We start from the raw sequence: 23934 nt of genomic DNA, 5'->3' as shown, positions 1-23934 counted from the left end.
TACATTTGAATACATTTTGTTACATATGTTCAATGTTTCTTGTCTCCCATTTCATCAGCCCTAATGACAATCTTCCACATGGCAATTGAAACCGTATGATTTCTGATATTTGTTCATAGTGGTTCTGCCACACCCCACAACCAATTACATTATAGAAAGAAGGGCCATAAAATCTGTAGGCCTATCCAATAGAATATTTCCGCGTAGGGCTACATGAATTTTAATATTATATTTTCACCTATCAATCCACCTACTACACGGCAACTCTATAGCGACCTTTCTGTAAGTGCCGAAACAAACGTTAGCTCGTAATGCTAACTCGTCTAAAAAACACAACTGTATTACATGTGTCACACTATTGATACAACGATTTGTGTTGATTTATAACATTATTTCATTTATTTGCGTTCGTGATTTTCACAAGCCCTCTGTTTTCACAAGCCCTCTGACAAAGTCCCAGCGAGCCAAGTCCCAGCCAATGAGGGATGAGTTCTCTCATGAATATTCACGAGCCAAGTCCCAGCCAATGAGGGATGAGTTCCCTCATGAATATTCACGAGCTTCCCGCTACCACCCTGCAAAAAATAAACTCACCGGCGGGCAGTGGGGCTCCGGTGGGAGACAATCGCTTTCATGTAGGCTACTTCAGGGAAGCAAAGCCAAAGTTCATTTCCCCTGATTCCTTCTCAACCATGGCTGAGATAACCCCAACTATGAGTCTCGTTGTGGAAATACCAGAAACGTCAGAAAACCTGACGTGTTATGCGCCATAACACCAACAGCAGAACGGTTATCCAAATAACAAAGAAGTGTACAACACTTGCGTAACAGTGTGTGTATTAACACACACACAAACACACGTGGCGCTCGCACGGTCGTAGCTCATTGGGCAAATCAGAGAAGGGGAGGTAACATGTTCAAAATCGAAAATTCCAAATCGGCGCGTCTGAGCTTTGTCCTTTCAAAGGCAGAGCAGGATAGCTAGTGCTCGTTTTACACCTAAAGCCTTTACTAGCTACTGGAGGACCATAGGCAGGCTAGGAGAACTCATATTAATGTTAGAAAATCTTTTCTTGCCATGGGACCTTTAAACGATTAAAGTCTTCAAAAGTCTACACTTTTGTAGACCATTATTTTGCTCTGCATTTAATGAAGCGTTTTTAGCCCCCCTCTGTTTAATGTTATATTTATTTAGTGTTCCTTTATCTTTCAACCTTCTCAGGGAACCGTCACCTAATCGTGGTGGCGACGTTTGAGTGTCCCTGTGAACCTTGAGGGCTGTGTTTTCTGGAGCCTGGTGCTCCTGGTAGGGTCTCCCATGGCAGAGTGGTCTCAGGTGAGGGGCCAGACTAAGAATGGTTCAAAATACCCCATGGCAAATTGGGAAAGAGGAGAGACCCTCTCCAGAGGAAGCCCGGGGCCCCCCATCTAGAGCCAGGCCCAGACAGAGGGCTCGTCGGCGAGCACCTGGTGGCCGGGTTTGCCACGGAGCCCGGCCGGGCACAGCCCGAAGAAGCGTTGTTGTTGTGGCACCCCTCCCCCCCACCCACCCCTCTCCGTCCTCTGGGTCCGACCACTCTCAGGAAGAGCCGCTGGGGCCCCTCAGAGACCTCGACGGTCCGGACCCGGGTGGCAGACGCTGGCTCTGGGGACGTGGAACTTCACCTCTCTGTGGGGAAAGGAACCGGAGCTTGTGAGGGAGGTGGAGTGCTACCAATTAGATCTGGTGGGGCTTACCTCTACGCAGTCTCTGGTACCGTACTCCTGGATAGGGGTTGGAGTTGCCATGGGTGTGAGGCGCCGGGTGGGTGTGGGGATACTCATAAATCCCCAGTTGAGCGCCGCAGTGTTGAGTTTACCCCGGTGGACGAGAGTCGCCTCCCTACCTCTAAGGTTGGTGGGGCGGGGGGGGGAAACTTTGACTGTTCTTTGTGCTGTCGAGTGTTCGCACCGCACGCACGGTGATTTATAGGAACTATTGCGTACGACACACACCGCTCCGCAGAGGTGTGTGTGTGGGTGTCGCACGCACACTCCCCGGGACCAACCTAGGTCGAGACCCGCTTGTTTCCGTGGTTTGTCGGTTTCACGGAGGCGCTCGGCCCGGCTCGGCTCAGTCTTAACCCGGCCCGACCCAGGTCACTCTGTTAAGTCCCTTCACAACAGTTAAGCTTTAATACGAATTCAGACCTGACCCCCGTTTAGCGGGATCAAGGTCTCTCTTGGTTAATACGAAACAATGATGTATCTTTTTGCCTTGTGAATGAACAAAACCTCTTTTACGTCTCTGCCTTGTCACCCTCTATACACGTCAGTCACAATCAACCATTGCTTGTACTATGCGCCACTTACCGTGAGGGGATCAGCTGGGAGAGCGCGTCGTTCTGCTTTGACTGTGTCGAGGAGTCAACAGGGAAAAGGACTCGAACGATTGAGTTAACCTACTACAAATGTAGTCGGGTAGATTTATTTTTAGGTCCAATAATCACAATAACTTTTACAACTGAGTATAGATTTGAAAAGAGAAGACAATAAAAGAAGAAGAAAATAGATGTAAGATGGACAGGATTTTAACCAAACTATGCTAAATCTAAGAGGGGATCCTAATTGAGCCTTTCCCAAGGAAGGGTAGGCAGCGCTGTAAAGGGGGGGGGGGGGGGGGAAACTAATTCCTTCTCAAAACCCCAACGGCTCCCGAGCGGGTCTCGGGGAAAGGGTTTTAAGACTCAACTAATGCTAAAGGGGATTCCTACTAAAACCACCAACGGCTCCCGAGCGGGTCTCGGGGAAGGGGTTTTAAGACTAAACTAATGCTAAAGGGGAAAAGAGTCGGAACCGAGCGCTGCGGTATCCGAGTCCTTAAGATGAAAATCTATTGCTATGTAGGCCACAGTTTTTTGAGCAGAAGAGCAGAGCAGAGCAGGGCACACGACACCACACCAACAGCAGAACACCCAAAAACCGACTGAGCTCTCCCTGCAGATCTCTCTGCTTAACACTTCTGGGGCCGTATTCACAAAGGATCTTAGGGCTAAAAGTAGGTCCTAACTGGCGAATTTAGGAGTAACTCCTAAAAATAATGGGCGTGTCACTCTTAAATTTAGGACTCCTAACTTTTTTCACTAAGAGCAATTCACAAAATATTTTAGGACTAAAAGTAGCACCTAAGTCTAGGAGAGCTTAAAAGTCCTCAAGAGGACTCCTATCTCAGTAAGACCTATTCACAAAGAATCTTAAAATGCCTGCGAGACGAAATGTTAGGGTATTCAACTTATTGTGGAGTTAATGCGCGATGCAATAACATCCCCGACTAACAGGAATAATCTGATTAGTCCCGAAATAAAATGTTTGGCCACACTACGTTATTTAGCAACAGGGGAAATGCAACTTTGCAATGCCGACGATTTAAAATTATCGCAACCATCAGTCAGCCGTGCCATAAACTTTCCTTTGGACATTCAACAATTACACAGGATCAAAGCCAACTTCATGGCAATTGCAGGCATGCCCGGTGTGGTCGGTGCTATTGACGGGACACACATAAAAATAATTGCGCCATCAAAAGACGAGGACGTGTTCGTCAATAGGAAGAAAGTGCATTCCATCAACACGCAGGTTGTTTTTGGTGCAAATTTTAACATAGCCTACTGGATGTTGTTGCAAAGTGGCCTGGTTCTTCAGCTACCCATGATTCGCGCATTTTAATGGTGAGCGGTCTGAGGCAGCTTTTTGAGATGTACCAGTTGGGTGTCACTTGCTGGGTGACAGTGACTATCCATGCATGACGTGGCTCTAGACACCCTACATCAATCCACAACCGGGAGCACAGTTAAAGTGTAACATGTAAGTGGTTACGCAGATTACGCTTAGTCCTATGCGTAAAACACATCGTATTGGCTCTTTGACGCCTTTTATTTGTTGAATCCATATTTATTATTGTTTACTGATTTCTTCCATGTATCCTTGAGCACACAAACATGTTGTGGAGAGAGGAATTGGGCAGATGAAACGTCGGTTTCATGTCCTCCACGGCGAAATACGCCTCACCCCAGAGAGGGCAAGCACAGTAATCACTGTATGTGCTATTCTACACAACCTCTGCAAGCGGAGGAACATTCCACAGCCAGACGATGATGATGATGATGATGATGATGATGATGATGATGATGATGGCAATCAACATTACAAGGAATTTGGCCGTGTGGAACCGAGTGGACAGGCATTTAGGGATCACTTTGAAAACACATTTTAGGTAAACACCTTGGCACAAGTCAGTCAACACTACGGTAGTTCATAACATTTATTTTCTTTTAAATTTTACGTATTTTTATTGTTTGCTTTCTCTCTCTCTTGAACGTGCAGGCTACAACGTCATTATCGTGGTCTGCACAAATTTGTCATCATGCGTGTATTCTGCTAACTGCACTATAACTACTTAATAGGAATTCATTTCTAGCCTAGGCTATTTCCTTGTTTTTCGGTGATTCAGTGGGCTCGTCTGAACAACCAATCACCGAACTGACCGCTTCTAAACTCGTGCACGAGAATTGACGTAATCCATAGCAACGGCGCGTCACTCTTAGTTCACTCTTTGTGATTTATCCTTAGTAAGAGTAGGTCTCAGCGGCTTTGTGAATAACTTTTAAGAAAAAACTCCTACGTAAAATGTTTTAGCGCGAGTTAGGAGCACTCCTAGCGGTAAGATAAAATGCTTTGTGAATACGGCCCCTGATAACATAAGATCTTTTGCTATAAGTTTCCAAGTTGCCCTTATTTTGCCCGAGGGGCAACACAAGAAGCTTGAAATCATGCACATGGGGGACTCGAGTCACATGACTTGACTCGAATCAGACTCGAGTCGCAAATTTGAGGACTTGAGACTTGCTTGACTAACACTGATAAAAGACTCGACTTGACTTTGACTTGGTCTTCATGACTTGAGACTTGACTTAGACTTGAGACAGATGACTCGAAATGACTTTTCTAAAGTTAGATTATAGGTTGGATATGTGATTTGCGATACGCCAGCAGATTTTGAAAAGACGCAACTCAAATGGTCCTACCCCCTCTCCTTCAACGCTGACTCTGACTCCACCCATTCCAAGTACATGGACGCGCAATCACACAAGAGCCCGAACACAGATGCGCGAGAGTGGGCCAGGGCAGGCTAGCTAGGTTGGAGTTTAGGGTTGTATTCTAGCGCTAGGTCCAAATGTGGATTAGCTAGTAAACTAGCTCCAGTAGCTACCGCAGGATAACAACAAACAGAAGCTTGCTCTGGGTCACGAGCTTTGAGTACGTGGACGAAGAGGTCACGCGCGGGGGGAGGGGGAGTGCAGTACGACCGTTTAATTGACGTACTTACTGTCCAATGCCACTCTGTGTTTCTGAAAATCATTGGCTGGAGTTTTTCGAGCCCTGCCCGTTCCACAGATGATTAACTTGTTTAATTTTCATGTCAGTAGGCTACTTCTAACTCAGTGGTTTTAAGTGTCTTTTTGTTCAAGGTGGAGGTACGAGTTATAGCAGTCCCTGCATCAAGTGCACCTGTTGAACGTGTGTTCAGCCATGGTGGGGTGATAATGTGACCGCATCATTCAGAACTCAGTGAAAAGTACTGTCAAATTATTTTTTTTGCAAATGCAATGCATTGTAAGTCGATGTATGTTGCGAGGCAGCAAGATTGCTACCAGCTTTCAGGCTTGTGTATTACTATTTCCCCTTCCTACAGTATGTGTATGTGATATTACTTTTGAAATATTCTTTTTTTTCATGTCTGATGCCATGTGTTGCAAATAATATTCTACAACATGTAGGGAGATTGAGTGATTGACTTGAACTGTTGTCGTATACAGCTACCTAGAGGTTCTATTTGATTCTGTTCATAGGTTGGAGGTAATGATCATAAAAAACATTTTCAAACTATGCACATAATGGTTTTGGAATGTTTTGAATAGTTTGAGGTATTGTTATTGTTAAGACATTGTTATTGTTAATGTTGAAATAAAATGAACCACTCTCTTTACCGATTTTTAAATGTGGAAACTGGGTTAGATCATCAGATTTTTGTATGACTTGACTTGTGACTTGCTTGACCTGAGCAATGACTTGACTTGTGACTTGCTTGATTCTCACCACAGTGACTTGGGACTTGCTTGAGACTTGAAGGTTATGACTTGAGACTTGCTTGTGACTTGCACATGAATGACTTACCCCCACCTCCACATGCCGAGTGTTCCCATATCATGGGGTCTAAAGGGACACACGTTCTTTGTATTCCTCTAATGTTTCTCCACAAGGAGATATGATTAAGCATTCAATTTACTACATAAAAAGGGTATATAAGGTAACCAGTTGGCTCTATGATAAGACTTTTTAAGGCACATAATTTAACACATAAGAATATCTAAAGTAAGCAATTTACTTTCTCATAAGATATATAAGGCACACAAAAAAGGATATAAGGCAAGCAATTCATTTTATCGTAAGATATATAAGGCACACAAGAATTTATAAAGTAAGCAATTTCACTTTATCGTAAGATATATAAGGTGTCACACCTGGTCACCGGCCTGGTGACTTCCCTGATCCCTGATTGTTTCCACCTGTGTCTCCCCTCCTCATGTTTATATAGGCTTGGTCTTCCCTTGTCCTTGTTGCCAGAGTATTTCGTTCGTCACCGTCCATGTACCTCCAGCTCCTGCCCCAGCCTTGTCCTTGTCACTACCTGAACCAAGATACAGAGCTGAGTTCTAGTTTCTTGTTTTTGCCACGTAAGCGTGATTATTGTCTCTAGCGTTTTGTTAAGTTTTTGATCGCTCGTGTTTGACGATAGGACAGGGAGTCCTAATAAAGTTTGTTTTTTGTTCGATCGCCTATCTGCATCTGAGTCCTCTTTCTAGAGCCCGCCTGACAGAATACTCTGGCCAGATATGGACTCAGCAGAGGCAGAACGTTTGTCCAGCGCCCTACGCGCCCAGGAAGCCCGTCTTTCTCGCCAGGAGGAATTCCAGTCGGCGATGGCTTCACAGATGGGGCTGGTTTCGACGCAGCTGCAGGACATGATTTGCCAGCTCACTCGCCAGACCGCTCCGGCTCCGCTTCCGACCCCGGAAGTAACTCCAACTGTCCCCATGCCGCTTATCGGAGCGGGCAGTAAGTTGGCCCAGTATCCAGGACCTCCTCGTTCCCTTGGATTTATCCACCGACGTGGATAAACTCATCGCCCTCGCGATCCGGACGGACAACAGACGCACCCAGCTCCAGCGGCAACGGGAGGGGAGATCTTCGAACACAGAGGCTCAGCTTCGCCCTCAACCTTCACCTGGAGCAGCTCTTCAGTCTTCACCGCAGGACCAGCTTTATCCGTCGGCTGTCGCTGGAGAGGAGGAACCCATGCAGCTGGGGAGGGCTCGACTATCTCCGGAGGAGAGGAGAAGACGTCAACTGGAGGGCAGATGCTTTTATTGTGGAGAGACCGGTCATCTCGTCGCCTCCTGTCCGACCAAGAAGTCCCTAGCAGTGAGCCATGTCACAGCATCGAGCCCCACAGCTCGCACTCTCACCAAGGTCCAGGTAAAGCATCACACCGACACTGACCTTGAAGCCCTCATAGACTCTGGGGCAGATGAGAGTCTGATGGACTGGGGCCTAGCCAGAAAATTGGGGCTTAATATTGAACTCCTGGAACGGCCCGTTAGGGCCAGCTCCCTTAATGGGATGGATCTTTTCCTAATCACACACATCAGTGAACCAGTACACCTGCACATCAATGACCATAAGGAACTATGGGGCAGTCATGGCTGCTGAATCACAATCCCCACATCGACTGGAGAACGGGAGAGATTAGAGGATGGGGGGACGGTTGTACGCAGACATGCCTTGTTCCGCTCTCTCAAGATGAGCTTGTCACAGAAATTAATTATTTTCTCTGCCAACCCAACCTTAGAGGCCGAGTTCCCGGACCTGAACAAGGTCCCTCCCTGTTATCATCATCTCGGCCAAGTCTTCAGCAAGACCAAGGCTCTGTCTCTTCCTCCTCATCGCCCTTCCCACTGCGCCATAGACCTGATCCCCGGTTCCACCATCCCCAAGGGCCGCCTATACTCTGTTTCCGGCCCTGAGAAGGAGCCGATGAGGGAGTACATTTCCGCTTCCCTAAAAGCAGGTCTGATTCGTCCTTCCTCGTCCCCTGCTGGCGCTGGTTTTTTCTTCGTCGGAAAGAAGGACGGATCACTAAGACCCTGCATCGACTACAGTCCAGTCAATGACATTACCATAAAGAACAGCTACCCCCTCCCTCTCATGTCCTCTGTCTTCGATCAGCTCCAACAGGCCAAGATTTTCACGAAGCTAGACCTTCGAAACGCCTACCATCTGGTCCGCATCAGGGAGGGGGACGAGTGGAAAACTGCGTTCGACACCCCCAGTGGCCACTACGAATATTGAGTTATGCCTTTCGGACTCACTAATGCCCCCGCAGTTTTTCAGGCCATGATTAACGATGTTCTCCGAGATTTTCTTGATCGCTTTGTCTATGTTTACATTGATGATATTCTCATTTACTCTCCTGACCTCGACACCCACCGTAATCACGTCAACCAGGTTCTCGAAAGACTGCTGGCTAATCACTTGTATGTCAAAGCAGAAAAGAGTTTGTTCCATGCCGACACTGTCTCTTTCCTGGGCTTCATCGTAGCCCCCGGAAGTGTACAGATGGACCTGGCTAAAGTTAGCGCTGTGTCCGAGTGGCCAACCCACGCGATAGCAGCTCCTCTCCATGCTCTCACGTCTCCACAGGGGCAGTTCCGGTGGTGCCCCGAAGCCGAGAAGGCGTTCAGTACACTCAAGCGTCGGTTCACCTCCGCCCCCATCCTCCCCTTGCCAGATCCCAAGCGCCAGTTTGTGGTGGAGGTGGATGCATCCAATGAGGGCATCGGGGCCGTGCTGTCGCAACGCTCCGACCAGGATGGTAAGGTGCACCCCTGCGCCTTCCTGTCGAGGCGACTGTCCAAGGCGGAGCGCAACTACGATGTCCGCAACCGGGAATTGCTGGCTGTTAAACTCGCCCTGGAGGAATGGAGGCACTGGCTAGAGGGGGCCGAACTTCTGTTCATTGTCTGGACAGACCACAGGAATCTTGAGTATATTAGAAAGGCTAAGCGCCTCAACTCTCGTCAGGCCAGGTGGGCCGCTGTTTTTTAACCGCTTTTCCTTTTCTCTTTCGTACAGTCCGGGGTCCCGGAACATCAAACCGGATGCCTTGTCTCGACTATTCGACCCCGAGCCTGAGGCCAAGGAACCAGAAACCATCCTCCCACTGACCCGTGTGGTTGGAGCGGTTACTTGGCCCATAGAGACTGAGGTTAAGCGGGCGAATGGTGATGCCCCGGCACCTAGAGGGTGCCCCGCTAACCGTCTGTTTGTCCCCGTCAAGCTGCGCCCACAGGTGATCCACTGGGCTCACACCTCACTTCTGTCATGTCACCCGGGGGTCAAGAGAACGGTGTTCGTCATCTCCCGGCGGTTCTGGTGGCCACCCATGGAGGTGGGGGTCAGGGAGTACATTGATGCATGTGCGGTCTGCAGAAGAAACAAGACTTCTTCCGGGGAACCACATGGGGCTCGTACAACTGCTCCCCATCCCCTCCAGACCGTGGTCCAACATCGCACTCGACTTTGTCACGGGCCTCCCGGCTTCTCAAGGCAACACCACCGTTCTCACGGTGGTGGACAGATTCTCCAAGATGGTCAGGTTTATTGCTCTGCCCAAGCTGCCGTCTGCCAAAGAGACGGCAGAAGTCATCATGGACCAGGTCTTCAAGATCCATGGCTTCCCCACAGACATAGTCTCGGACCGGGGGCCCCAATTCGTGTCACGTTTCTGGAGGGAGTTTTGCCGGCCATCGGTGCCACGGCCAGCCTGACCTCAGGCTACCACCCGGAAGCCAACGGCCAGACCGAGCGCCTCAACCAGCAATTGGAAACCGGTCTTCGCTGTGTGGTTTTCCAGAACCCCTCAACATGGAGCAAGCACCTGGTCTGGGTAGAGTATGCGCACAACTCGCTACCTACTTCTGCCACAGATTTTTCGCCATTTCATTGTGTTTACGGTTATCAACCGCCAGTATTACCAGACAACGAGCTGGAAGTGTCGGTCCCCTCTGCCCATGCCATGATCCAACGCTGTCGACGCATCTGGATAGCCGCCCGCCAGGTCCTGATTCGACAGGGGGACCGGGTAAAGAGATCGGCCGACCGCAGGAGACGGCCGGCTCCAGACTATCAGCCAGGACAGAGAGTGTGGTTGTCAGCCAAGGACTTGCGCCTCAAGGTTCCTTCCAAGAAGCTTGCGCCACGCTTCGTGGGTCCGTTCCCCGTCACCAGGAAGATCGGGCCCGCTGCTGTACGCCTTCGCCTGCCTCGGTCCCTGCGTGTCCACCCGACGTTCCATGTAAGCCAGGTGAAACCGGTCAGGGAGAGTCCGATGGTTCCGGCCACCACCGCCCGAAGTGATCGACGGGGGCCCGGTCTACAAGGTCAAGCGGCTATTGGCGGTACGCAACCGGGGCCGGGGCAAGCAGTACCTGGTCGACTGGGAGGGTTACGGACCCAAGGAGCGCCAATGGGTGCCGTCCCGGCACATCATGGACCCTAGCCTCATCACCGACTTCCACCGGGACCACTCTGAACGGCATGGGCCGTCAGGTGTCGGCCCTAGAGGGGGGGGGTACTGTCACACCTGGTCACCGGCCTGGTGACTTCCCTGATCCCTGATTGTTTCCACCTGTGTCTCCCCTCCTCATGTGTATATAGGCTTTGTCTTCCCTTGTCCTTGTTGCCAGAGTATTTCGTTCGTCACCGTCCATGTACCTCCAGCTCCTGACCCAGCCTTGTCCTTGTCACTACCTGAACCAAGATACAGAGCTGAGTTCTAGTTTCTTGTTTTTGCCACATAAGCGTGATTATTGTCTCTAGCGTTTTGTTAAGTTTTTGATTGCTCGTGTTTGACGATAGGACAGGGAGTCCTAATAAAGTTTGTTTTTTGTTCGATCGCCTATCTGCATCTGAGTCCTCTTTCTAGAGCCCGCCTGACATAAGGCACACAAGAATTTATAAAGTAAGCAATTTCACTTTATCGTAAGATATATGAGGCACACATATTTATGTACGGCAACCTTGTTGACAGCATGGTGTCACAGTATGATTCTGGGGTGATTCTGGAACGGCTATTTCCAGATAGGAAATGCATTGAAGGCTCAATTTCCGAGAAAAAAAAAGGAAATTAGTCCTTATCCCCTGTGAAGGAGTTCAAGTACCTCTGTGAGTTAGGGTGCACCTGCACCATTTACTGCACCATTGTGTGCAAGACTAAGTGGAGAGTTTATATCTCAACTTATATCTTACTTACCAGGAAAATGATAAGCTGAAAAGACTGGGAACCCTGTTCAAACCCCTATTAGATCCCCTAATTAGTAGGTCATTGCCCTTGAATTTAAGAACATCATTGTGAGCACAGACTAATTGCAAAAGGCATATAGCCTATTCTTATTGCTGGCTTATATGGCTCATATCGACAATGATCCTTTCAATAAACGTCACCAAGACCACCATAAATGGTATTTGATGAACCTGACTCATTTGCTCATTGATTAATATTTAAGGTAGCCAATAATTAAGGTTCATAAAATCAAAATATATTTATTTGTTTTCATTAGATCTGTGAAAAAAGTTTGGCCCATCTACATTGAAGGTAAGGTAAAACAATTTATATTTAGATACACTGAATACCAAACACATTTTGGCACTGAATTTCAAGCAAGTTCATTCTCAATTTTAGAACCATGAATTAATAAATAAGCAAGCAGCTGAACGTGTGCCGTCAGAAGGTGTGCTGTTCCTCGTATCAGCTGGAGGGCAGGGGCCGGCTCATAGATGCCTCATTAATAGCTTCTCTCATCGTCGTGCATGTAGTTTGAATTTGTGTATCCTCGCTTCTTATTGTTGTAAGCCTGGTTCTGAACGTAGGGGTTGTTCATGGCTCGGTTCTGCTCATAGGGGTCCCGGTTCTGAACGTAGGGGTTGGTCGTCGCTCGGTTCTGCTCATAGGGGTCCCGGTTCTGAACGTAGGGGTTGGTTGTCGCTTGGTTCTGCTCATAGGGTTCCCGGTTCTGAACGTAGGGGTTGGTCGTCGCTCGGTTCTGCTCATAGGGGTCTCGGTTCTGAACGTGGGGCTTGGTAAAAAAAAACATGGGTTAGATATTTTAACAATTGCCTGGCCTCTTCCATTCTGGCAGGTAAAACTTTACATTTTCAAAAGTGAAAGTACATTTTGTACCCTGCAGGTATATCAGACCCCCAGACTCTCACCAAGAGCTGGTTCAATAAAGTCGCTCATCCAGCAGCGACATACCCACATGCACCCGCTTACCGCTGCATGGCCGGCCCTCGGACCAGCGATGAGCTGGCTGTTATTGGGGGTCATCTCCATGCGGCCCCCTCCAAGTGGGTCCCTGGTGGATGTGGCCCTTGGTATCTTGGGGAACCCGTTTGCGGCGACCGGCATAGGTCCATTGGGGTTTATGAGCGGCGCCTTGGCAAGAGAGTGGCTGTAGTATGTAGCCGTGTCCTCCTCCGTGCCCGACGTCTTCTTGCTGCTCTTCCTTGAAGGCCTGAAAACCACAGGGACACAAGCAAGGGCAAGCTTCAGGATCAGCACATATGTCAAGGTCCTCGAGTTTGTGATGACGTTTGTGATGTTTGTGATTTGGCACAAGGAACTCATATTCATAAAGTCCTCTTTTTTGGGGGGTTATCATTTTAAGAGAGTGTTGAAAGGAGAGCAGGGAGCGAGGGGGCAGTGGAGAGGAAGAGGTGGTAGAACATACCTGCATGACAACACACCTACAACAATGGCCATGAGGAAGAGCAGACCTCCCAAGACAGACCCAACGATCACCAGTGCCAGTTGCCAGGCTGAAACCAAACAAACAAACCAAAGATAATCAAAAGATCTCCAAGGAGAGTCAGGCAAACGTGTGCTTTCAATGACGGGTAGTACGATTGTTCCCATTCCTACAATCAACATGAAAATACAATATGTGATGATCCCTGAAAACAAAAGATAGATACCACTTTCATTTTACATCTGCTTACTCACATTCTTCACAGTTAAATCCAGATTTTCCGAAGGCACAACTGAAAAGAAGAATTTCAAAGGTCACCAGGCGCCTGAGGTGGGGCAACCTCAAAAACAATTACAATTCAACCTAGATTAAATTGTAATTGAAATACCAATTCAATCCTAAAAGTCTGTGAATCAATACAATATAAACATCGGCCTATAAGCCTTAAACATATTGACTTTAATTTTGTAAGCCTATTGTTCAGCACATATGCCGTATTATAACGAAATAAATATATGAGATATTATTTGTATTATTTTTGTTATAGATATCGGCTACTAATAAACATATATTATAACATTAGCACATTAGGGTAACATATTTATGTTCATCTCATAGTAGATACTTACGGATAACAATGAGTATCATTGTAGGGCCTCTCTCCACTGGGACAAGCTGCAAGATCAACACAGGCCAACATTTAAGAATCAGATGCTCAGAATGTGTACATGCTCTCATTTTCATTCTCTCTCTCTCTCTCTCTCTCTCTCTCTCTCTCTCTCTCTCTCTCTCTCTCTCTCTCTCTCTCTCTCTCTCTCTCTCTCTCTCTCTCTCTCTCTCTCTCTCTCTCACCCAAACACATACACACATACACGCACACACCATGTGAATCTCTTATAATCTGATCTTACCAAAACATGCTCTGGTGCTGAACTTAGAAGCGAGATAACCAGGAACACAAGAACAGTTGAATGATCCTTCGTCGCCTGTTTTACAATTTGCAGTCGCTTTATCACAGGCATTTCGATCACACAAATTTGTAGCTGTCAAAGAGGTAGAAAATTTCAAAATGTCAAACACTTTATGGACTGTGTTCTGCGTGACAAGGTGAGAGACTGAAGTTTCAGGATTAGAAATCGACAAACAAGACTGGCAAGCATACTGTACTTGTGGCCATTAAAAAGGTCCAGTGTGTGAAATTGAGGAGGCCACTAGAGATGAGGTTAGAGATTGACAACTAGGGTGACCTGTACTGGCCTGTATTGTGTGAAGTGGCCTATACTGGCCTGTATTGTGTGAAGTTTCCTGTACTGGCCTGTATTGTGAAAGCTGTCCACATCCGAGAGAGAGATAAGCTTCTACGACATACTTAACACTATGGTGTGTGTTGATGTGTGTAGCTCTGTCTGTGAAGCGATTGATGTTGGCATCCGAGAGAGGGTTAAACTTCTCGGACATCGATTGATTTCAAAATTATTTTTAAATTAAGCTAATTCAAACCAAACGCTTCTTATTTTCATGGGATTATACACATTAAAACATACTTATAAATGTTAAATTCCATTTCTGCCAAGTCACTTCTGGTAGATGCCACTAAATTCACATTGAACCTATAAGTTGGACTACAACATTATACAAGTGTCAGTTTCTTTGAGATTGTTGTGTTCCTCTGCTCCGTTTTTCGGATTCTAACTAGTTAAATCTACGTAACTAAGTGGGCTATTGTGTTCTTATAATGTTGATAACACTATTCAAGGCCATAATAAATGGTTATAAACACATTTTATGGTGTAATAGAGCAGGGTTCCTTAACAGGGAAGGTAGGTAAAGTTACTTTACAGCAACCATCTTGCATCAAAAATAATATCAAAAACATAAATGATATATCAAAGATCACACGTACCATTGAATGATGCGATCAGTTTGTCATTTATAATAGCTTTCAACACTGTGTCTGTAACCCAACTGTTGTTAGCGTTAGAACTGAGTCGAAAGAGGTTTTCCACAGTTGCTATTGTATTTTTGTTTTTCCTCAGGTTCATCTCGACAGATTCACTAGGACTGGAAGAAAAGCATTCATTCAGCATTACTTCGATTACTTAACAGTGTTATAGAAAACATGGATACAACAGCCATGTAGCTGATAGACAATACGTCAATAAACTGGCTTTGCTAAGGCTGTGTCAGCAAACAAGTGTAAGGAAACACACGCCCTGCATTTGTTCCTAACCCGCAGCGATGCCGCATTACACAAAAAAAAAACACAAAGCCCAAACTGCCTTTTGCTGTTATTCCCTTTTAGGAAAGAAATCAGCAAATAGCCTTTTGGCATTAGGCTATTTGGAGGAAAGATAAGGAAGTCAAACTATGGGTCCCAGTATCCAAACAGATATGTACATTAAACCCTAATCCTAACCCATAGAACTGACATTGGAGTGTGTGTGGTTGAGGGCTGGTTTAAGCAGCCTCACTTCTCCAAAGTCAGATTCGTAAGACTCTGGGTAAAGCTTCACACCTGTGGTGCATAGAGGAATCAACGCACACAGGAAAGACCAGCCAATAGCATACACACTCAGGGAGAGCAATGACATGTCAGGAAACAACTGATCTGCCTACAAACCATCCTAACTCTACAATCAACTTGTGTGCTGGTGTCAGAGGGGCCCAGTAAAGCAGCTAGATGGTTTGAGGCAGGAGCTACTTGCTCCAGTGACATACTGAGTATGACATCTCTGACCACTGGGTGGGATGGTTCTTCCAGATGGAAGGAGGAAATATGATGAGGGAAATGAAATGAAATACTTTATCCGGACTCAAAGTTCCATAGGAAGATTTGCTAGTTTCCGTTTTCTTTCTGTAACGTGCCAGCTCCCTCACAGGTAGAGTTCAAATCTCATACAGTCATCATCCTACCACACAGACACCAATACTGCCCCCCATCTCTAATGTGGCAGGAACCTCTGAGTTCTCTTTTCACGCCGACACTCATTTGACGCCGACACTAAACAAACTGTTAGGTTTTGACTTTCCATAAAGCCGGATCATTCAAGAGAACAAAGACACTCTGTAGACATTGTCGAGGTTATTGAAATTTCTAACAGCATATTGAGCCAGCACTACATAAGAGCACAAAAATAAATAGTAATGACAGCCAGTACTACAGAACTTACTTGAACTCCAATACTGTACTCTTAAGGTACATTAGATCCAGATCTTTGAAGGTTTTGCTGAGCTGTAATTGGGAAGCAAATAGACTCATAGTTTAAGACGCTATCATACCTACCCAGGCCTTTGTGTGCACCCCAGACAGTTTTTAGGTTGCTTGCTTCGTCATTTATGTATTTGATCTGCGTGTAAGGACCGTAGAGCGCTAACTAAATTATCTCACCGTAGCAATAATGATTTCGGATTGTTTTTCGAAGCATTCTGATGTTTTAATTTTCAGCTGTTTATCCCATGTCAGCCGCAGTTCAAGTTTGCCAGGGAACACCTTGGCTGTAAAAGACATGGCGATTTAGCAGTTGAAACAGCTAATTAAACACATACAGGTATATACACCGACAAGTATGAGAAGAAAAGAGGTTGAATGTTGTTTGTACGGATACTGACCATCTGCACACTGCCTTTCAGTCTCATCGTAATTCATTCCCACCAAGCACAGGCAGGTGTAGGTTTCATTAAATCGTCTCTGGCAAGTACTCCCACCACCGCAGGAATTCTGGTTACATGGATCTGCAAGTTAAGAAGATCAATGGGCTTAACTTGGTGAATGGCTTTGACAAATGATGGGTTAGGGGTGTGACTAGTCACTTAGCTCACCATTCCATACCATACACGATATTGGACTTGAGATTAGGTATTATTATGACATATTGTCTTATAACAACCTGTGTGTAAAGGATCCCGTCAAAGAAATGCTCCTGTTTGAGGTTCATATTGGAGTCAGTCACATTATTATTATAAAAAGTGATACTTGATATTGGCTGCACTCTTTGTAGTTTATTAATACATAGCCAGTAGCAATGATGACTATCTATAAGGTCAGTGATTTCAGCACTGGGGCATCGCTGGGCAGCGGAGAACCTGAAGGTAGAGAATGGCGAGCGGGGAGGGACAGCAGTCTGTGAACATTCCAATACTTCATGTCGAAATCAGCGAGCGTCCTCCACCAGTTATACTAACGGGAGCAGGTCAAACAAGTTGAGCTGTCTACTGCGACACCATCCCAATGAAATGGGAGTGAAGCCAGCGGGGGCTAGACCTAAGGGTCAACTAAGGGTGCACTCACACTAGGCCATCTGGCCGTGGCCGTTGGCCGTTTTCAGACCTATCCGTGCTCAACTGGCCCCATTGTTCTCTGGCCTGCACTCACACTAGGCCATCTGGCCGTGGCCGTTGGCCGTTGCAACTGTGGCCTTGCACGGTAGGCTCTTGTACATACGTCATCACGTCGTAACACGTCATCACCAAGCGTCCGCTGCATGGACCATAATAAAGTCTGCCGCCAGTCAGAGTTTTAACAACAATGGACAACAACACAGAGAACACAGTTCGCACTTTGCTGAGTCTGTTGCTTATCGTCTGCCCAAATGGCTAACAGACACTCGACTTCTCTATGGGACCAACGTGAACCAACAGTTGAACCGCATGACGCCATGTTTACCGTTTAATGGGAAAGAAGGCTCTTCGCCTTTATATGTCCATGGTCGTCGCATGGACCATCCAGCTCAGGTTGCGTAGCCGTGCGTGTGCACGTGTCGGCTCATTAGCATCTGTACCGTAGCGGCCCGTACCATAGCAGCACACCTCTCCCAAGTGGCCAAATTGGCCTGGCCTGGCCAGACTCACACTGGCAGATTTGAGCACGGTTAGGTGTGAAAACGGCCACGGCCAGATGGCCTAGTATAAGTGCACCCTAACTTACTAACCCTTTCTTAAGCCTTCAACCAACATTATCCAACTAACCCAGATATAAGGAAATCACTAAAGGCTTTGACCTGTTAACAGCATTCACAGCCATGTTGTTGAAGGTAAACATGGTTGCATTTTATTGGCTTTCCAGTACTAAAGCTGGTGAAAACCAATGGCGAAGGTGGTCGGAGTGGTGGTGACAAACCAAAACCGCAGGGGTGGTGGTGACATCAACAGGGGTGGTGGTGACAACCACAAGCGCAGGGGTGGTGGTGTCATCCACAGATGCTGTGGTCCAGGGGCCGTATTCACAAAGGATCTTAGGGCTAAAAGTAGGTCCTAACTGGCGAATTTAGGAGTAACTCCTAAAAATAATGGGCGTGTCACTCTTAAATTTAGGACTCCTAACTTTTTTCACTAAGAGCAATTCACAAAGTATTTTAGGACTAAAAGTAGCACCTAAGTCTAGGAGAGCTTAAAAGTCCTCAAGAGGACTCCTAACTCAGTAAGACCTATTCACAAAGAATCTTAAAATGCCTGCGAGACGAAATGTTAGGGTATTCAATTTATTGTGGAGTTAATGCGCGATGCAATAACATCCCCGACTAACAGGAATAATCTGATTAGTCCCGAAATAAAATGTTATAAAAAAATATATATAACTTATAAAAAATAAAAATAATTGCGCCATCAAAAGACGAGGACGTGTTCGTCAATAGGAAGAAAGTGCATTCCATCAACACGCAGGTTGTTTTTGATGCAAATTTTAACATAGCCTACTGGATGTTGTTGCAAAGTGGCCTGGATCTTCAGCTACCCATGATTTGCGCATTTTAATGGTGAGCGGTCTGAGGCAGCTTTTTGAGATGTACCAGTTGGGTGTCACTTGCTGGGTGACAGTGACTATCCATGCAAGACGTGGCTCTAGACACCCTACCTTAATCCACAACCGGGAGCACAGTTAAAGTGTAACATGTAAGTGATTACGCAGATTACGTATAGTCCTATGCGTAAAACACATCGTATTGGCTCTTTGCGAGCACACAAACATACACGAAATGTTGTGGAGAGAGGAATTGGGCAGATGAAACGTCGGTTTCATGTCCTCCACGGCGAAATACGCCTCACCCCAGAGAGGGCAAGAACAGTAATCACTGTATGTGCCATTCTACACAACCTCTGCAAGCGGAGGAACATTCCACAGCCAGACGATGATGATGATGATGATGATGGCGATCAACATTACAAGGAATTTGGCCGTGTGGAACCGAGTGGACAGGCATTTAGGGATCACTTTGAAAACACATTTTAGGTAAACACCTTGGCACAAATCTACGGAAGAGGATTAGGGCCACACATGTAAAAAAAAAAAAAAATCTGACTTTATTCTCAGAATTCTGAGAATAAAGTCAGAATTCTGACTTTAATCTCAGAATTCTGAGAATAAAGTCAGCATTCTGATATTAATCTCAGAATTCTGACATTAATCTCAGAATTCTGAGATAAAAAGTCAGAATTCTGACTTTAATCTCAGAATTCTGATTTTTTTCTCAGAATTCTGAGATTAAAGTCAGAATTCTGAGAAAAAAAGTCAGAATTCTGACTTTAAAGTCAGAACTACGGGTATCTGTAAGGACCAACCTCCATGGGAGAGACACTTTGCTTTAGGCAGTAGGAGGAAACCTATGGAAAGCCAAGAAGGCCACAATCCGGCCCTAGAATGGCGCGGTAAAAGTGCACGTCCCATAGCCAACTCACCAAGCTCACCAAGTCCAGTATTCAGAATTCAAAGCATTTATTCACAAATACGTTCTATTTTTTTGACAAGCGGAGCCGACAGTCCTGTGCAAGTATGCAAATTAGCCATGTGCGCCAAACAGAAGATAGACGCAATGTATAGAACTGATTGTTGTGCATTGTTGTGGATATGTAGGCTGGTTAGTTGTGGTTGTTTGTTGTCTTAGTGAAACAGCTTTGCCTTGGAGTTGGAGAAGTTGGAGTGATTGTGTGAATGTGCGAGAGAGAGCGCACCTGCCGTGGTGATGTTGGGCTTGTTGTGGGCTTATATGTGATCAATGATGTATCTGTCTGATCGTATTAGCTGTAGATGGATGGTTAAATAATGTCACAAGATCGGTCATACTGCAGGCTCTCATTTGCAAATGCACTGATTGTGTGCCCGTCTCCAATATGCTATATACCTGGCATTTATTCAGTTCATGTTCTTCTGAGTGCGCAAGAACGGTGCCAATTATTGTCGTGTTTGCATTGTAATGCACAACTTTGCCCCTCCCTGTTATAAAATAACGTGCATCCCAACAACTTAAGCCAATGCAGGCTCCTATTGCTTTACCAGTGTGTTTAACGTGTGTGCGTGTGTGTGTCTGTGTGTGTGTGTGTGTGTGTGTGTGTGTGTGTGTGTGTGTGTGTGTGTGTGTGTGTGTGTGTATGTGTGTGTGTGTGTGTGTGTGTGCGCGTGTGTGTGTGTGTGTGTGTGTGTGTGTGTGTTGTCATGTAGGCTATAGATATAGATTGATTGTCTTGGCTTGCTTGCATCCATGAAATATTGTAATGTTATGGCCTAGCTGGCTACTGCATATCGAGAACAATCTGGGGATGAGGGCATCCCCGAATATTGACGGGTATTTCGCACACTGCCATCTCAATATGACTAATAGCCGCGGCTATTAGTTCCGTACGGATTCCGTACGGAATTCTTGCACTTTTACCGCGCCATTCTAGGGCCGGATTGTGGCCTTCTTGGCTTTCCATAGGTTTCCTCCTACGGCATAAAGCAAAGTGTCTCTCCCACGGAGGTTGGTCCTTACAGATACCCGTAGTTCTGATTTTAAAGTCAGAATTCTGACTTTTTTCTCAGAATTCTGAGATTAAAGTCAGAATTCTGACTTTAATCTCAGAATTCTGACTTTATTCTCAGAATTCTGAGATTAAAGTCAGAATTCTGACTTTAATCTCAGAATTCTGAGATTAAAGTCAGAATTCTGACTTTAATGCCCAGAATTCTGAGATTAATGTCAGAATTCTGACTTTATTCTAAAAATTCTGAGATTAAAGTCAGAATTCTGACTTTTTTCTCAGAATTCTGAGAATAAAGTCAGAACTAAATTTTGTGTGTGTGGCCCTAATCCTCTTCCGTACAAATCAGTCAACACTTGGGTAGTTCGTAACATTTATTTTCTTTTAGATTTTACGTATTTTTATTGTTTGCTTTCTCTCTCTCTTGAACGTGCAGGCTACAACGTCATTATCGTGGTCTGCACAAAATTGTCATCATGCGTGTATTCTGCTAACTGCACTATAACTACTTATTAGGAATTCATTTCTAGCCTAGGCTATTTCCTTGTTTTTCGGTGATTCAGTGGGCTCGTCTGAACAACCAATCACCGAACTGACCGCTTCTAAACTCGTGCACGAGAATTGACGTAATCCATAGCAACGGCGCGTCACTCTTAGTTCACTCTTTGTGATTTATCCTTAGTAAGAGTAGGTCTCAGCGGCTTTGTGAATAACTTTTAAGAAAAAACTCCTACGTAAAATGTTTTAGCACGAGTTAGGAGCACTCCTAGCGGTAAGATAAAATGCTTTGTGAATACGGCCCCAGAAGTCCTAAATCCTAAAGCTGCTTAAACTGTTCACTGACCCTCGCCATAATCAATTGTTGCTCTCCATTTTGATAGAATTCTCAGCAATAAAGGTCAAACTTTTACATGCATTGGTTCAGGTTGTAGTTAAGTGTAGTGGACCAACAAAAAGTAGCACTATAAATAAGTTATTTTATGGTTTGTTTTTCCCATAATATGTTAAGTAGGTTTATAAATACCTTCGAGTGTTTAAAAAATGCATGAATAGAATGTGTATTACTTAGTTTGTGTACTACTTATCTCATGGTCATAGAGCACAAATATAAAATCAATTACCAGAGGTGGAAGGCGGGGCAGTGGTGACGTCTGGAGTGGTGGTGGGGACACCTGTAGTGGTGGTGGGGACTTCTGGAGTGGTGGTGGGGACTTCTGGAGTGGTGGTGGGGACACCTGTAGTGGTGGTGGGGACTTCTGGAGTGGTGGTGGGAACACCTGGAGTGGTGGTGGAGACTTCTGGAGTCGTGGTGGGGACACCTGTAGTGGTGGTGGGGACACCTGTAGTGGTGATGGGGACTTCTGGAGTGGTGGTGGAGACACCTGGAGTGGTGGTGGAGACACCTGGAGTGGTGGTGGGGACACCTGGAGTGGTGGTGGGGACACCTGAAAGTATAGACAGTCGCGATTCCCATTGAAACGAATGGCCGTCTTCAAAACGAGGTGGTCATAGAGCACAAATATAAAATCAATTACCAGAGGTGGAAGGCGGGGCAGTGGTGACGTCTGGAGTGGTGGTGGGGACACCTGTATTGGTGGTGGGGACACCTGTAGTGGTGATGGGGACTTCTGGAGTGGTGGTGGAGACACCTGGAGTGGTGGTGGAGACACCTGGAGTGGTGGTGGGGACACCTGAAAGTATAGACAGTCGCGATTCCCATTGAAACGAATGGCCGTCTTCAAAACGAAGGCTGGTAAATTGTATAAAATGAATTGTAATCAGACAACGCAGTTATATGCTCCAGACCTCGGGCTCTAGGCTGGGACGAATTTCGAATTATAAATATGTACAATGCATAACGCTAGCTCTCTGGCTCATAGCTGAGTGCACTACAATACCTTCCGTTGCCAAGCCGAAGCTAAGGACTGTCCTATTTACTGGAGTGAACAACGTTTCCGTTGCATAAGAACCTTACGGGAGGGTAATGATTGTTCCGTGAATTAGTCAAACCCTCAGGCGTTACAGTTATGTAACGCCTGATGGTTATGGCTTGTGAAAAAGTTATGGCTTGTGAAAAACTTTATATTTGGATTGTAAAAGGCATGAAAATATCAATGAATGGTCTTAATTTATTTTCTTTGGCAAGTGACCATGGTATAAGCGGGATAATGTCCCACGAGGTGTCCAACATTAGTTCCGTCCGTTAATTCTTGTTTATTTGAATGGGAAAAAATGTTAACGGTCCAATGTTAAAAATCGACTTTAACCCTGGGGAACGAATCATCGAATATCGGAATATTCTGTCCCATCCCTAATATGGAGTGGTGGTGGTGAAATCTGGATTGGTGGTGGGGACATCACAAATAAATAGGCCATATATGATTTTTCAATAACTACAATGGTCATAATCCTAAATCCCAAATAGCGTATTAGATAGCTGAAATAAAAATGAATAGGCCTATAATGGATAAAGGCAGTCAATGATTCAACATAAGAATAATCTGGATACCTTTATTATATTATTATATTTTTTCATGATATACAATTTTGACTATAGTTCAGTAGCATAAATAGGATAGGCCCGCTAAAGAAAAGCTCTGTTTCAACATGCAGCCCACCCTTCCGGCTATTCAAATGAATATCTCAACCAATGTTACAGGCAAATGTAAACGAGAGGCCTACGATGTATACACATTGAAATTATGCCACGTTTAAATATTGGCTACTGGATAATAAGACCAACTCGGCTGTTAGAGAGGGTGAGAACAAAAGGCCTGCTCACCTGTTTGGCACCCAGCTACCAAAAGCAAAAACACAACGAAGAACGCACAACCCTTAAATCGCGCCATTTTGTCCAGCACGAGCACAGGGGGGCAAGGTGAGAACAGAAGACGCTGAGGGAGCCGCACAAGTGTAGAGGAGCCAGCTGAGAACAGACGACGCTAAGCGAGCAGTAGTGAGAGGAAGACTAAGCAGGTGTCGTCCGCTGGAGGTTTTGATGACTCGCTTGTCACCACTCCTCCAAAGGGCGGCCCAGGTGTGTGAACAGGACACTCCCACTGGGCCCCCCAACTACAGGCATTTTGTCAACCAGGCAACCTTACTTAGAGACATAACTCTTCAGACAAAAAGATTGACAAATTGTCATTGGATCCAAAAAAATGAAGGTTTATACGTACAGACATAGTTATGATTTGTGTCTCTAGTCCGTAATATTATGAGGCTACATTAATAATCACTATTTGATAATAAAATGAGGCCATGATGCATGTGTTGTGGATGCATTAGCCATAAAACAACC

General features: G+C 45.8%; 1 protein-coding gene across 4 annotated transcripts; it reads right to left on the bottom strand.

The window, feature by feature from the left end:
• Positions 1–11691: 11691 nt before the first annotated feature.
• Positions 11692–23634, bottom strand: LOC115531659 (mucin-13). 4 transcript variants are annotated; one of them, XM_030341043.1, is made up of 14 exons: positions 23416–23634; positions 22169–22324; positions 22016–22078; positions 21755–21952; positions 16515–16637; positions 16294–16400; positions 16076–16137; positions 14809–14966; positions 13817–13948; positions 13535–13580; positions 13160–13197; positions 12888–12975; positions 12431–12671; positions 11692–12233 (listed from the first exon to the last, which is right to left on the bottom strand). In XM_030341043.1, the coding sequence occupies exons 1-14, from the start codon at positions 23480–23482 to the stop codon at positions 11943–11945; spliced, it is 1770 nt and encodes a 589-aa protein (XP_030196903.1). In that variant the 5' UTR covers positions 23483–23634; the 3' UTR covers positions 11692–11942. The 4 variants fall into 4 exon arrangements, with proteins under 4 accessions (XP_030196903.1, XP_030196901.1, XP_030196902.1 ...); XM_030341041.1 differs by having other exon boundaries at positions 21755–22078; XM_030341042.1 differs by having other exon boundaries at positions 21755–22057.
• Positions 23635–23934: the final 300 nt, after the last annotated feature.

Source organism: Gadus morhua, chromosome 18 (genome assembly GCF_902167405.1).
Source record: "Gadus morhua chromosome 18, gadMor3.0, whole genome shotgun sequence".
NCBI lineage: Eukaryota > Metazoa > Chordata > Actinopteri > Gadiformes > Gadidae > Gadus > Gadus morhua.
The sequence above is the reverse complement of the archived record's forward strand: the minus strand, read 5'-3'. Positions and strand labels throughout refer to the sequence as shown.